Source organism: Nipponia nippon, unplaced genomic scaffold (assembly GCF_047370975.1).
Source record: "Nipponia nippon isolate SJK-2023a ecotype South Korea unplaced genomic scaffold, ASM4737097v1 scaffold_2, whole genome shotgun sequence".
Taxonomy (NCBI): Eukaryota; Metazoa; Chordata; class Aves; order Pelecaniformes; family Threskiornithidae; genus Nipponia; species Nipponia nippon.
This window is the reverse complement of record NW_028262336.1, coordinates 97,936,251-97,950,923: the sequence shown is the minus strand read 5'-3', so window position 1 is coordinate 97,950,923 and position 14,673 is coordinate 97,936,251. Positions and strand designations below refer to the sequence as shown.

Here is a 14,673-nt window from a genome sequence, read left to right as displayed (position 1 = left end):
AGACAGTCATCAATATCTAAACAAGCTGCATTTCTTTTCCTTGCAGCTTGTAATAAGCACATAATTTTATCTACATAAGAATGTAGAAAACAAGCTTTAATAATGAAAATTTACACTAGTTTAAAAAAAAAAAGGCATCATTATTCTATCAGGATCAAAATGTTGCTGATGTGCACCTTTTTCTGCTTGTTCAATGATCTGCCTCACAGCCTTCTTCAAGCTGTTTGCCCGAAGCATTAACTGTTCCCTCGGTTTGAAGAGTTTCTGGGTGGAAGACTTGGAGACACACTCCGCTAATTGCTCTTTACTTTCAGACAAGGATTCTTCACTTGAAAACTCCTCTGCTTCTTCTTCCACAATGGGGGGAGTGATGCCTGGGAGAATGGGAGCAGCCTGGGCTTCTGTGTGAAGGGCCTGGAGCAATAGGTCTAGCTTCTCATTTAACTCAGAGCACTAAGACAAAGTGATAAAGAATACACACACACACAAAAACCAGTGAACGTGTGAACATTTTCAGGAAATTAAGTACCAGATTATAGGGAGGGATCTAATTTCTCCATGTAGTAGGATTTAAAATTGTCTGTGTCTAAGTGTCTATGTCATTGCCTACGTAAAATCCAAACCCAGGTTCAATATTTCATAATATCAGATTATGAGTAGGTCTGCATGGGCTTTTGCAGACTCTGTGACACCCAACCAGATTAGAGCAATTATAACAAAAAAAACCCTACACTCAGACTAAAATATCACACTGTGCTAAACTCAGCCTAGCATATAACTGTGGTACAGATTAGATCTCCCTCTTCTTCAGATGGGCTGCAGCACAGAGCGAACCAGCACAGATTTGCCCATACTATGCACTATAACAAATTATGGGTGCTCAGTACCCCAATTTGGAGAGGCATGGGGAGAGATACAGGGACATGCCTAGCTGTTAGACTGAAAACACATGGTGGTTTGGGTTTGGGGTTTTTGGATTTTTTTGCAACACAGCTGTACATTCAAGCAAGTAAGTTATCACAAAGAAGCTCAAGCCAGAACCAAACACTGTCAAACGCCTCTACCCCTGACTGAGCAGCTGCTCTCTAGGTACACTAGAAAAGAGGTGATATTCTGTGCTTAAGGGAAAAGAAACCAACACTGTTTGGCCCTGGAAGAGTAAAAAAGAAAATTAATTTTCTAAAATGTGCACTGAATAGAAACTTGAACCAGGTACTGGCATTTAGCAAGTACATTTCCTGACTCTGGGATTGTCAGTGATTTTGTTTTCTTCTTTTCTTTTCAGCTCATGTAAATTTTGTGCCTCATACCAAATCCTTCTGTTTTTTTTCAATGCTTTTGCAACACTATCTCTACAATCTACAGCTTAAACCATTATTTTTAACACTGTAGTCTCTCTTCCCTTCATTCTCCCAGCATAGTGTCTCTTCATTATCTCATTGTTTTCCTGTAACTAACATAATCCCTTTCAGAGAAAAGTGTAACTCCTAATGCAGAATATTTCCATTTCTCTACCATGTACTTTATCCTTTCTGAAGGAAAAAAGTGTAAACAGACTTTATAGAGATCTTACAGTTTAAAGATAGTTTTGAAATAACTATTCTATGCACTATGAAGAGAAGAAATTTGAAGTCACTGGTTGAAATAGAAGCCAAGCTGGGCATCCTGGAGAGGTTTAAAAATTGAACACCCATGAGCTATAACACAAAAACACAACTTTAAACCAGAAAATAGTCATTGTCTTACTTTAATGGCCATGGCATCAGCTTCCTCTGCATTTTCCATCGGTTTTTCATAAGTCTTCCCTATTTTGGCAACAAAGTCCTTTACAGTTTCACATAATATTCTTCAGATAAAAACAGGAGAGAGGAGAAATCAAATGAAATGAAATAGATATGTTCTGAATATTAAATTCAAGATGTTTTTTTCACAGAGAAGGTATACACAGAATGCTTCCGATATCAGATGATGTCTGTGATTTGCCAAGTAATTATCCCTCATTTTTAAGTGTCTCAGTTTGGGGAAAAAAAACTATTGTCTGACACCACTGTTTATTGAACTGATATAGACAGAGCTATGACAAAGCTACCCAGCCTGAAGTTCTCCTTCACACTGGTGAAGCTGTTTGTCCTCTTAATGATATGGATATGCATAAAACAAAACAGAAAAATTGGCATGTGAAGTAGACCACATATTTGCCTTAGCAACAGTAAGTTTCATTTTTAAGCTGCACACTGATTTGGAGTGATTTAAAATCACTTTATATTAATATTATGTGATATATTTTTTGAAATGGTGATGTATTTAGAATTAAGCTATCCATCCATTACATTTGTACCATATAAAAATTTTGCAGAAAAAACATCCACTCTAAAATACATAAATTATGATATCTTAAGCCAAGCAAGACAGGCCAGCCATAAGAAAATCAGGCTCACACAGAAGATTATTATGGTGATGATGTTACACAGGGGATTTATCCCACACATTGTACATAAAAAGGATCAACTCACTTGGCAGATGATATGACAACTGAGTGCTGATCAGAATTGAGAATTTTTGCAAGATGAGCAGCAACTGAGTCCTCATAAGCAGATATCTGAAAACAGAGAAAAAAGACTTCAATTTCCACACGTTTCAGCATTTTAACACCTACTAGTGAGTTAAAACACCTCCAAAAATAGCAGGATTTCCATTTCAGATCTCATACAAAGACAGGCAGCTGGCAATGCAGATTCTACCTGCATACTGTATTTTATGTACCAGATTTTTAATATTCAAAGTAACACTGCATCTGAGAACTTGATCCACTCCTCTTTTCCTCCTGTAGAGGAAACACTAAGTTATTTCTAGGCTAAAAATAGTCCACGAGGCAGAAAAAAATCTACCTTCTTTTTAGATTTATAGCAAACTAAATTATTATAATCTAATATCTTTTATTTCTAAAACAAAGTTTCCCTCAAACTAAGCTGCTCAACTAAGAATAAAACAAAAGTTTGCAGTTATAATCCTGAATTTTCTTTTTACTGTCACGATGGGATCTTACTCTCCAAGTACCCCTACTGACAAAGGCTGCTGAACTGGTATAATGTTATCTAAACCAATCCTTAAAGAGCAAATCATTTAGGGCTTAGTCTTTACGAGAATGTTTGGGAGAATGAATGTGTGCACTGTCCGTTTTTCTTGCACAGAAGAATTATAAATCCTGAAATACTCAGGCAAAGATTTGGAATGGATCAGATTCACATCTTCACATGCTATATCCTATCTTAAAATAGGCATGGATCCAGACCTCAGTTTTAAAAGAAAATTGTAACCAAATTCCAAATCTAATGAAAAAAATAAATGCAGTTCTGCAATTTTCTGATGGTTTCCTTTAAGAATCTCTTAAAATATCTTAGTGTGTTTTTGCCCTTGATATGGAGCAGGTAGATATACCACTTTTTTTTCTTCCTAAATCCCATCCTGAGTTGTAGAACTCTGACAGAAAATCAGTTTTCATTTCAAGGGAAAAAACAATATGTAACCATCTGATCTGTAAGAATGAACTACTGTTGTTCAAACGTCAGTATAAGACTTCTGGAACCAACTCTGAGGTTAATGATTCTTTTTCTGAAATATCATAACTAAATAAACTATGCAAAAAACATTGAAATAGAGATTCAACAGGGTACTGTTCAACAACCTGTTCAACAGGTACAGGTACAAAGAAAACAGCTTTCTCCAACTCAGAGTAATGGCAGCTAACTACAGACTACAGAGCTGATTTTCCAAAAACGAGGTTTTGTATGAGTAGTTCCTTCCATTTTCAGGAGGGGCTAAACACAATTTCAAAGCCAGAACTAATTAGAACAAAATGTATATTTTTTCCTTTACAAGATGATGATGCACTTAAAAATTATAACTGTCTTGCAAAATTAGAGAAGATAAAGCCTTGGTCTGTATTGCTGACACTGGAAACAGAGCTGTGTGCAAAGCAAACCTGTTAAAATCCCAGCCCATGGAGCCACAGCCTTTTTGCATCTCTAGATCTAGCAAGCTGTCAAAGGTTATAACCTCCTTGCCAATTAAAACAGACTGAATTATTAAATTATTCAAGAACCTGATGATTAATTATTGCTTCTCAAGTACTTTTGAGCTAAAGCTCAATGCATTAACTTTCTTAGGAATATATTATTTTCTCAGTTTTAGTCAGACTTTTCATGCCAATTAATTTGATTAAAGCATCTCCCTCTCCCTCAAAATCGAAACCTCATCAGATAGTACAAGCACAAATCTAGTCTGAAAAACAGACTAAGCTTTTCTTTGAGGTCACTTACGATTTCAAGCTCTCTGAATAAACAAAGAGAAAGTTGGGTGGTATCACCTGATCTAACTCACTTTTACAAGCTGCAAAAAGCTTCTTTCTTTCTGTCAGAATACAACACTTGCCTTCGAAATATTGGGTTTTTTCAATGCTTATTCCAAACTAAAGACAGCAAACATTTTGCTTGTATCTATATATTAAAAATATATTTTCATATATTTATATATGTTATTATAGTATACATACTATTATTATATAATAACATAATACTATATAACGATATAGAAAATAATAACTATATCCTTACATTAAAATAATTAGATAAAATAAAGGATATTATTATATTATGTAAGAATAAAATATGATATTATATTCTTACATCTATAATATATAAATAATATATAAGATATATATATTTTAAAATATATTTTTCAGGAAGAAATTTTTCTGACTGCTCTGCTGAAGACTCCTTACTTTCATTAATTTTTGGCAAATAATACAGAACTGGAAACCCTAATTATTTCAGATACATACCATGAACAGACATTAACTCGGTTCAGTTAGCAGATAACAAAAGATCTGTTTCTGTTTTTCATGCAAGTGCTTCAATTATAAATATTGTCATCCCAGAAGCTCGAAGTTAAGTACATGAAGCAACAAAACAAAAGTAAAAGTTCACCTGGCATTCCTCCGACTCTTCTGCAGTCACTGGAAGAATAGAAGGCTTTGTTGGTAATTTCAGTTCATATGACATTATACTCCATCTAAAAGAAACATAACAGTTTTTGAGTTTCCAGATTATTAGTTTTATCTTTTCTCCAACAGATCAACAAAAAGAAAATTCAGTGTCACACCAATTGTTAACAAAAAACAAACAAAGCATCTTAATTTTTAATTGTATGCTAACTGAATATGGGTGAAATAATTGAGACTAAAGATAATAATTGGTTTTATTGCTTAGATTTTTTGTTAGTGATTTGATGATGAGCCTTCTTTGTGAACAAATCATGGGACATTCAATGCAGGCAACGAAGATTTTCTAGCAAAGCATTCACAGTATAAAAGAATTTGGGCAAACTAAATGCAGAAGTCAAAGGAAAATATATGTGTTCCTAGAGAAAAAGCTCCAAGGTAACATTAGCTTTCCATCTCAACTAGGGGAGGGAGGCATGAGAACAAAGCAAATGGTGAAGTATCTTCACTGACATATATATATATTTTTTTTTCCCCTGGTAAAGGACAGCATAGGTAGCATGAAACCGCTAACAGCAACACCCTTCAAAGTCTGCTGAAAAGAACAAGTAATCACTGCAGATGGCCCTGGAAGCAAGTCTACAGAAATTAGAGCAAAAAAATGACACTTTCAGTACAGAAAAAGACAAACGTGATTTAATCTACGAATCTTTCAGAATGCCCAGGCCAACAATTATTTCTAAGGATCAGTAACAAGCATTTCCCTATATACTTTGCTGTAAAATGATCAAGTAGTCTGCAGAAAAGCTTAAAATAAAAAGGACTTGTTTCTCTATTTCATTTAAAAAAAACTAAAATAAAATCCTCTTTGATCAGATTCAAGTGTTTGTAACTAGAGCAAGAACAGAAACACCATGAGAGAAAGGAACAGAGTAAGAAATACTCCTCTCAAAAACAGTGTTACACCTTCACTGGAATGCCATGACCACCACCTTCTCTGACTTTTTTTACGTTGAGATTGCTCCTTTGCTTTATGGATGGAAACCACACAAAACAAGGAGTGGGAAGATTTTTTTGGTTTTGACTAAGAAAATGCCTCCATCAAAAATATTAGTAGTGGATCAAGCCAAAGATCCACTTAGCCCAGCATCTTGTCCACAGCTGATGCCTCAGGAAATTAGATGAAGGATGAAAGCACACGATGAGAGTTGTCCCCACATCCAAGGGCAGAGAGCTCAGGTGTTTCCTAAATAAAGATGCTACCTTTAATGGTATTTAATAGTGTGCATGGAATCCATAAAACTGCCCTAAATGGTTTTGAATCTATACAATTTCTTAAGGCCTACAACTTCTTGCAAGAGGCAGTTATGCAGCTTCATCAGTTATGCAATAAACTGTCTCCTTTGTTCATCTCTGGACAACACTCTTCCTAGATTCATCAACCACTCTCCCCTCTGACTCTTCAGTTTAAAAAGGATGTTGAAGAGCTGTCCCCATTATTATCTTGGCTTCCCTCATGATTATGATCTAAAAACCAAAACCACTGAACATTAAGTCTCTAGGATGGATTTAGGCCATCAGAAACCCTGACAAATACAATTTGAATCTCATGGTAAATCATGTATATGCACATTTAGGTTTACCTGTCTAACATTTTTGTGCTGGCTCGTTCTAGTTTCTCCAAAATCTGAGGAAGTTGTGTATCATCATCACAGGATCCTCCCCAGCCAAGGACACGAGCAAGGTCATTTCCAGTACCAAGGGGTAACACTCCTAACTGACACTGAAACACAACACAGAAGCAAATCTACTATTGAAAACCAGAAAGAAAAAGTACAAACTATTACAAATGCTTCTTATTTCAAGCAACAAATGTTAATTATACAGCTAATGTCTAAAGCTTGTAAATTAAACTGTGTAATCCTGATACAACTTGTCCTGTTTATGCCAGTGAAAATTTTCATTTAAGAGTTTGGCCCATATCCACATATATGACAGAGAACCAAGTCAAGGAAAAGTAAAGGTACAAAATTAAGTCTAGTAAGTATAGTCGAGGAAAGTAAGTATACACACTTGCCTGTTTGTGCAAGCTGAGCTTATCAATTTCTGACAAGACCCAACCCACGCTTCCATCACCGCCACACACAAGAATCCTGAAGTTGTCAAACTTCTGAAATAACCGCAAACTGCAGAGAAAATGCAGCCTGTTAGGGCCAGTTATGTCCATTAGCGAGAGAGCAGTTACATTCATTAGCAACCGTTACATGAAAATATGGTGCACGACACCTTTATGGTGGTTCTTTTATTCTTCTGGGGTATGTGGATACAACCAATTACTTAATAAACCTATTTTCAACCCATCTATTGCTGTATATTCCACTTATACTGACATTTCTGATAAATAACATGCTGAGTTTTACTTAAAAAAAATTCCCTTGATATTGTTTTCAGGATTTTATTATTTTATTGATTTTATTAATATTAAAAAAATATTTCTGAGCTATGGAATTGCAACTGCTCTATGCTTCCCACTTCAGCCAGAAGGACAAGGCACCACGGTGAATTTTTCACGAAAGGAGGTTAAGACACAACGACAAGATGTGCTCCACAATACGGGTGGGCTTTTGCTAACACGTGACTAACCAAGCGCAAGGACAGTTGGAGGCAATTATTACACGTAAGGTGATCACAACAATATAAGACAAATAACACTAGTAGTTCATATTAAATCCTTAAAGCCCTATCCTGCTTTCGCTTCCTATAGCTCTTCCTCCTGTTCTCTGACTTTTAACACCTACAGGATACAACACTAGGACAGTAGAGAAAAGGAGGACGAGAGAGACAGAACAAGCAGAAAGGTGAGACACAGACAAAAGGGGAATGAGATGTGAAGAAACAGCCAAGAGGTAAAAACAACAAGGATTTAAACTAAAAAAAAAAAAAAAAAAGGAAAGTAGAAACTCTTAAAATAATAAAAATAAAGATGTTTATTTTTAATGCATGTTATTTTCCAGAATATGTATAATCTCAGAACTATTTCTAAAAAGCAACACATTAAGATCACAAATTTCTGAAGCATTTATATTTTTTCTAAAGAAAAGAATGTCACTTATATATGATAAATAATGTCACTTGTATATGATAGGCAGATACCTGTTCAGAACAAAAGATGCAGATATTTAAGGAAAAAAATGTTGATGCCAGAACAATTTCTCCTATCCTGACAAAAGAGAGAAAAAAACCTAGAAATACACTATCTCAAAGAATGCAACTCTGCTTTTTAGATCAATTAGAAAAAAGAAGACAGCAGCACGGCCTGATAAAATAACTGTTAAGGACCTCTCTTTGGAAACTAGGAAAAATATTTAAAAGCAACCAACTTGACCCACAATTACTGTGCAAAACCAAAGTGAGCCTCCTGAACCATGCTGCTGCTAGGTACAACTAGATGAAACAAGAGAACTTGAAGACAAACATATTTTTTCAGACTGTCCTCTCTCAAAAATTGTCTCTCCAATTGAGATGAACCTTCTTTACTTTTATCCGTCATTATAATTACATGTACAAAATGTTAGCCGAAGGGCACTTTGATTAAATTCAGATTTAAATCAGGGTTATAATGAAAAGAATATTACAAGTGAAAGAGTTAATATAACATGTCCATAACACAGTACTAACTATAAAAATCCACATTTGTATTCCATTATATTTGTATTATTTGCCCACTGTTTGAACTGATTTTTGTGCATTTGTTTTGTCTACTTTATATCATGCAAGCATAATTCTGCATCTTTAAGAGTAAAAAAATTAGTGTTTCTACTTGCTGTAACTGATATTAATAGCTCGTTTAACCACAATGCTACATCTGAGTGGAATTAATTTAGGCAACAGAAAAATCTTCATGAATTTAATCTTTATTGAATGTGCAAAGATGCTTGGGTTGCGGCCACCGCTATGCAAATTTCATCCCTATCTCTCCAACAATCAACCCTTAGATTTTGTAGAATGCCTGATGGTTTTAACTGTGTTCTTGCTCCAAATTTTGTGAGATGCTCATTTTCTTGACCATTTGCATGTGTGCCTAAAGCATATTTTGAATGTAGTCTTCAGATGACAAAAGTTTTAGTGTACTCGTCCATCAGCCACTGCAGACTCCCCCGCTGACACTTGTGTTCAGAATTCAAAAAGATACAGAGTACATTTAGGCAACAGTTTTATTCCATAGCTATTCACAACAAAGTCACAGGAGTATCTGAATTATGCATATGAAATGGAAGAAAAGCACCCAGACAACTGTGCATAAAGGCCCTGATTCAAGAAAGCATCTAAAAATTTGTAATGGTTTTAAACCTTACCAGTTAACAGAAGTCAAAGCTAGCCAAAAAGCCACAAAACACTGGGGCTGATAGGTTTTGGGTTTCAATTTTCAAGTGAGTTTTTCTAAAAAGAAAATATTATCCTACAATCCCTTCACCCACCAGAATTCATCCTGAAATTCTGTTATCTCTTAGATTTTAATTAGGAAGTCACAGTAGATATTGGTGATAGAATTATAGCAATGAGGGGACAACACAACACTATACTTTGCACTATGTTCCCTTGTGGAAAGGATTGCTCAAGATTTCCAAGGTCATTACCCTAAGTGAGGTCCTCCATTCATTAAATCGAACACCTGAGCTGGATTTAACGACTGTTTGAATCGACGAAGAAACTTTACTCCCTGATTGTCTCCACTCTTTGAGTTAACAAAAACTAAAAGAGGACTGGCACAGGATGGCGGGCATGTGGCTTTCCAGAAACCTGTGAACATAGTTAGAAAGAATGAAATAAATAAGGCTTTCGAATATGAACAACACAAAAAGAAATCATGGGAAAGAGGAAGAAAGGGATGAAGGACAAAGGGAGTACATTTTATCATGCATAATGTAAATGCTAAACTGAATATTAGCCCTGCAAGGAAAACATAATTGCTCAAGATTTACCAGTTCATTTTTTTCTTTCCTGTATTTTCAGTGTCTAGATTTAGTAAAATCCTGAAGACAATAGCTTTATTGGTTTTCCACAGTGAAAAAGTTTATTAACCTTTTAGAATACTTCTCAAATCTCATCTTCACAGATTATCATGTAATTAAATATATATTTCAGTTACAAGTGTTTGGTTTTTAATCTGATTTTTCTTTAACCTTACTGTGTTGAACTGGATCACCCACGTCTGTATGAGCTTTCTAAGAGTACTCACAGACTTTAAAAGTTACTGTACTCAGTTGCTCCCAGGTGAGACTTTGCATGAGAACTTTTTTCTCAGTCTGAAGTTATACTATTAATTATAATAGAATCACTGAACAACAGACCTTCAGCTGTGATCCAAAGCTTATTAAAGTCAATGCAGGTCTTAACTAATTACAGCAGGCTTTCTATAAGGCCCTTAGTAAGTAGTACTAATGGACACTGTTGTCACTAACATGACTAGTCCATGGAAGTAGTGGTTTCTCAGCAACACTTCAAAATCAGACATCACAGGTATAGGTTTTGACATTTGTTTCAGGCAATATTAAAATGACTATGTCGTTTTCAATTACTAAAAAAATTCCTAAAGCTACAAATAAAAAATTGGCATTAAAGGATGCTAATTTAATTCCACATTATCATAATGTCTAATTTAAAATAAGGTTTGATTAATTTATTTAAATACCAAGAAAAATAATTTCACATATGGAACAATCTTCCTAGCGTGAATAATAAATAGCAGCATGACACTCTGGTCTAAGACACCACATAGCAAGTAAGTAGAGTGAATATATACAGCATAAACAATCACTTTTACTAATGTCATACAATAAAATTCATTAAATTGTGTTAAAGTTGTTGGTCGACATTTCCCATCAACACAAACTATAAAATTAAAGCAATTAGATTTCATGATACTCCTTATTAAATCCACTCCCTGCCTTTAAGCGCAGTCTCCCACTGCTCACGCGTCTCTATCCTGAGCCACCAAAGAGCACCTCTGAGTTTTGAACATTTGCTGGGTTTTTATCTGTGTGTTGCAGGATTCTTACATTGCTTATATTTAAAAGAAATTTAGAGAAGCTATGGAAGCAATTCCTCTCTTTAGCCTCGTAAAGTAGTTGTTGGGCCTGAGCTTTTCAGCTAGCTTACCTCTGCATAAGGCAACGTTATCCAAAATTTCAGAACTTACAGAATGAGTGATGCATGCCAGGCAGGCATCAGCCCACTTCATCTGAGGATTCTGGTCATTCACTTGAAAAGTTTCCAAGGGTCATAAATAAAACGGGAGAAACTTTCAAAAACATTTTTTAAATCATGCTGGTTAAATAATCCTCTAAAAAGCTACACGGACAATTATACTTTTCCCTAAATTTGAAGACTGCATTCACCTGCTCAGCAGAAGGATTTTAGCCTTCTTTAGTTATACACATCTCACTAGGCACTGCAAGTCCAGAGCTACCACTGAACGCACTACAATACTACGTACCATCAGAGTCTATACTGTTCAGTGCTGTTGGAGGTATGATCGATACCTTACATTGGCCAAGTGGACATTTACGAGGATACAGATCTTTACAGGCAGTGTGAACCTACAAAAGAAACAAAAATTAATTCCCTACAGTGGAATTTCATGGTGAAAGTATAACTGATACATTATCTATGTAAGAAAAAGGGACTAACAAATAACATTTAGGTGTAGAGGGAAGAGGAGTGGGACTGGAAAAAAAAGACATGTAAGTGTTCAACCACAAAGGCTTGTTACTCATTCCACAAAACGTAAGTTTGGAGTACTTAATCTTCAGCAACCCTTATAGCAGATACGAATCATCCTTTCAAGGGAATCATTTACCTCCATCCATGAGCAAGGCAGAACCAAGTTCCCAGCAGCCAGCATCTGTGCTGGGGGCAGCAGGCACACTGTGCACATGCAAAGCAATAGCTCTGTACATGCTTGGCCCACCTGGCTGTTCTGGAAGACGTATCTGCACTAAAGCTAGCAAACCTACCAAGCCAAACCAACCCGCCAAAGGTGGGTCCTATAAACTATGCGTTGTAGAGGTCTCTTCCATAGTTATTGGAAAAACAGGCACATGCAGAGGGTGCTGCACTCCACCTGAATTTCAAATCATCTCTGGAGATGCCAATCATTTCCCACTGTCTACACACAGAGCCTTGAACATCTATATGCCGAAAGCTTCAGCAATAAAAAACCTGCTGACTTTCCACTTCTATACCCTAGCATATTAAACCCATCTTTTTAGACACATTAAAAAAATTAAGAGAAAACTATGTTTTGGGGAAACAGCAATAGTATGTTACAGAATTTCAGTCAGCAACCTACAGTGTCCCAAAGAAGAGAACATCAAGATTTTGAAGTAATAAAAATATTACTACATTAATATTAATAAATATTAATATTACAAATATTACTAAAATATTATTACAGCAATATCTACAATAAAAGAGACAAGAAAGTAACATGATTATCAGGCATATGGAACAGGCACCTGAACCTTCAGTTATCAGTTAGGAGAAGGCAGAGAAAACGCGTTGGATGACAACATCTATTAAAGAAAAACTGCATCTGTGGGCATATTAAAAATTAACTGAAGCAAGTAAGACAGTCATGAGAAATTATGAACGTCAGAGAGACCTAAGTTTGCACAAGCTGCCTGCTCCTACTTAATCCAAAAGCACGGTTATGAAATGACAAAATAAAAATAATGGTGAGCAATAAAGCTGGCAAAATCCTAGATGCTTGGATGTGGTTCATTGCACCTACCATAGCTTTACACCAAAGGCACTTCCAATCTTGCAGGCGTAAAACACTGCCACAAGTCTTGTCACAGACTGCGCATTTGGCACTGACGGGCAGATTACCCTCTAACCACTGGTGAGGCATAGCTATCTGTGAAGAAGGAGTCATAAAAGTTAAATACTCAGAAATAGAAACTGGAGGCTTTTGTCTCTCAAATACAGGTGAATTTAAACTATTTCCCACAGCTCTACCCTTTCAGCAAAGAAGCAGTTATGGCTGACCAGAATAAGTGACACCGATGCTCGCAAGGCAACAGCTATGAATGTGGACTATGGTGGTGTTTCACATGCTAGGCAGAAAACGTGACAGCTGAAGAAGGGTGACACATCTCATTCAACTATTCATGGTACTATGGTAGCAACTAACCACAAAACAATGGGGCAGTTGAATTTAGAGACTCTGTAATACAAGTAAGTACCCATTCACTTAATGTTAACTACATGACACAAACCAATTAAAATAACTAAAATTCAGAAGAATAGGCAGAACAGCAGACTACCTCTGTGGCTTTGCGTACCCCCTCACCATGGCTGGTAAGTCACAGCTCTATAAAGCAGTCCCTAAATGCAGTGCAAAGCTTTACTCAGTGCACTCTTTGTCCCGTTAATGCCACGGGCAACTCAGGACACTCATAGGTGTGCAAATTAGCACTAACCTTCTAGGAAGAAGTTTCACACCAGTGGCACATACATAGTTGTGTTTGTAAAAATAACCCATCTATGACAATAAACCTCTGAAAAGCTTTTGTAATTTCTCCTGCTAATTTTAAAATTCCTGCTTTCATCAGTAAAACACCCCCACACGTCAGTGAATTCCAAACAGGCCTCCTGGGGAACAGCTATCGGTAAGGAGGACACAGAATAGATTGCCAAACCAGCATGGTAACAGTATAAAATACCACCTTTGCTTAAGAGCAGTAGGAAGTTCTGGGAGCAATTCAGCTTCAGATTTTCTCTGCGTGTGGCCTTTAAAATCTTGTAACACGGCTGCAATCTAGTGCCCACAGATACTAAACTTGTCTTGTGAAACAGGAATATAACTTTTGTTCTAAATACCACGTTGATCTTTGAAAAGTGTTCAGGAATATAGCCACCTACCATTCACTTCAATGAGTCACGTGGCAGTATTTCTATGCTTAGCCTTTTTTTTCCCCCATAAAGAAGAAACAGCTTTGGAAAATACTGTAAATATGAATAGTACTTACACCATCTTCATCTTCAATGATGTCTTTTCCAATTGAGGCTAATGTAGTCCATTTGCAGTTATTTGTTGCGCGGACAGCACATCTTTTATGTGCTTTAAACTTACACACTGGAAGGCACACATAAACATGTATGTTATGTTATTTGCTATATTTCAGTGATATGTATCTTTAAAAAAATTAAACACAGATATTCCATAAAACAGCCAAGTACATGTCACTTAGTGTTGCACACATGACACAACACAGCTAAAAGAAAAATCAGTTCATAATCACTCCAGCTTTAACTCTCTAAATTGGGTATAACTGCTTAGCTGTAGCCCATGTTAAGAGTGTCCTCAAATCCACATCGGTCCCCGTTTTTTTCAGGTGCAATGCAAGGTACTAAGCTACAAATATATCTTTAACTGTGTTTTTGCCTTTTCTATTCCTCCAGTGACACAACTCAGATATCTGGTTTCAATTTGCAAGGGGTGATGGGAGAGTGTTTTAGAGAAATATTTTGCTTCAGGAGCTCTGTTTCTTTGATTAAAGGATCCATTTTGGGCACCATACTATGCCTGTTTTTCCAGAAGCTGAGACAGTGAAGGGTTAGGTGGTGATATTTATTCAGGATACTGGTGGTACAATATTTTCCAAGAGGTT

At 36.1% G+C, this 14,673-nt stretch overlaps 1 protein-coding gene across 3 annotated transcripts in view; it reads right to left on the bottom strand.

Moving 5' to 3' along the window:
• Positions 1–14,673, bottom strand: part of DGKH (diacylglycerol kinase eta) — a 172,872-nt gene that overhangs the window by 42,063 nt on the left and 116,136 nt on the right. For all 3 annotated transcript variants that reach the window (XM_087757192.1, XM_087757189.1, XM_087757190.1), the window contains exons 7-16: positions 14,032–14,138; positions 12,792–12,917; positions 11,496–11,598; positions 9,637–9,799; positions 7,077–7,185; positions 6,643–6,782; positions 4,986–5,070; positions 2,514–2,599; positions 1,747–1,846; positions 177–453 (exon numbers count right to left, since the gene is read on the bottom strand). In XM_087757192.1, coding sequence (XP_087613318.1) covers positions 177–453; positions 1,747–1,846; positions 2,514–2,599; positions 4,986–5,070; positions 6,643–6,782; positions 7,077–7,185; positions 9,637–9,799; positions 11,496–11,598; positions 12,792–12,917; positions 14,032–14,138 — 1,296 coding nt within the window. The remainder of the gene's footprint in view (positions 1–176; positions 454–1,746; positions 1,847–2,513; positions 2,600–4,985; positions 5,071–6,642; positions 6,783–7,076; positions 7,186–9,636; positions 9,800–11,495; positions 11,599–12,791; positions 12,918–14,031; positions 14,139–14,673) is intronic.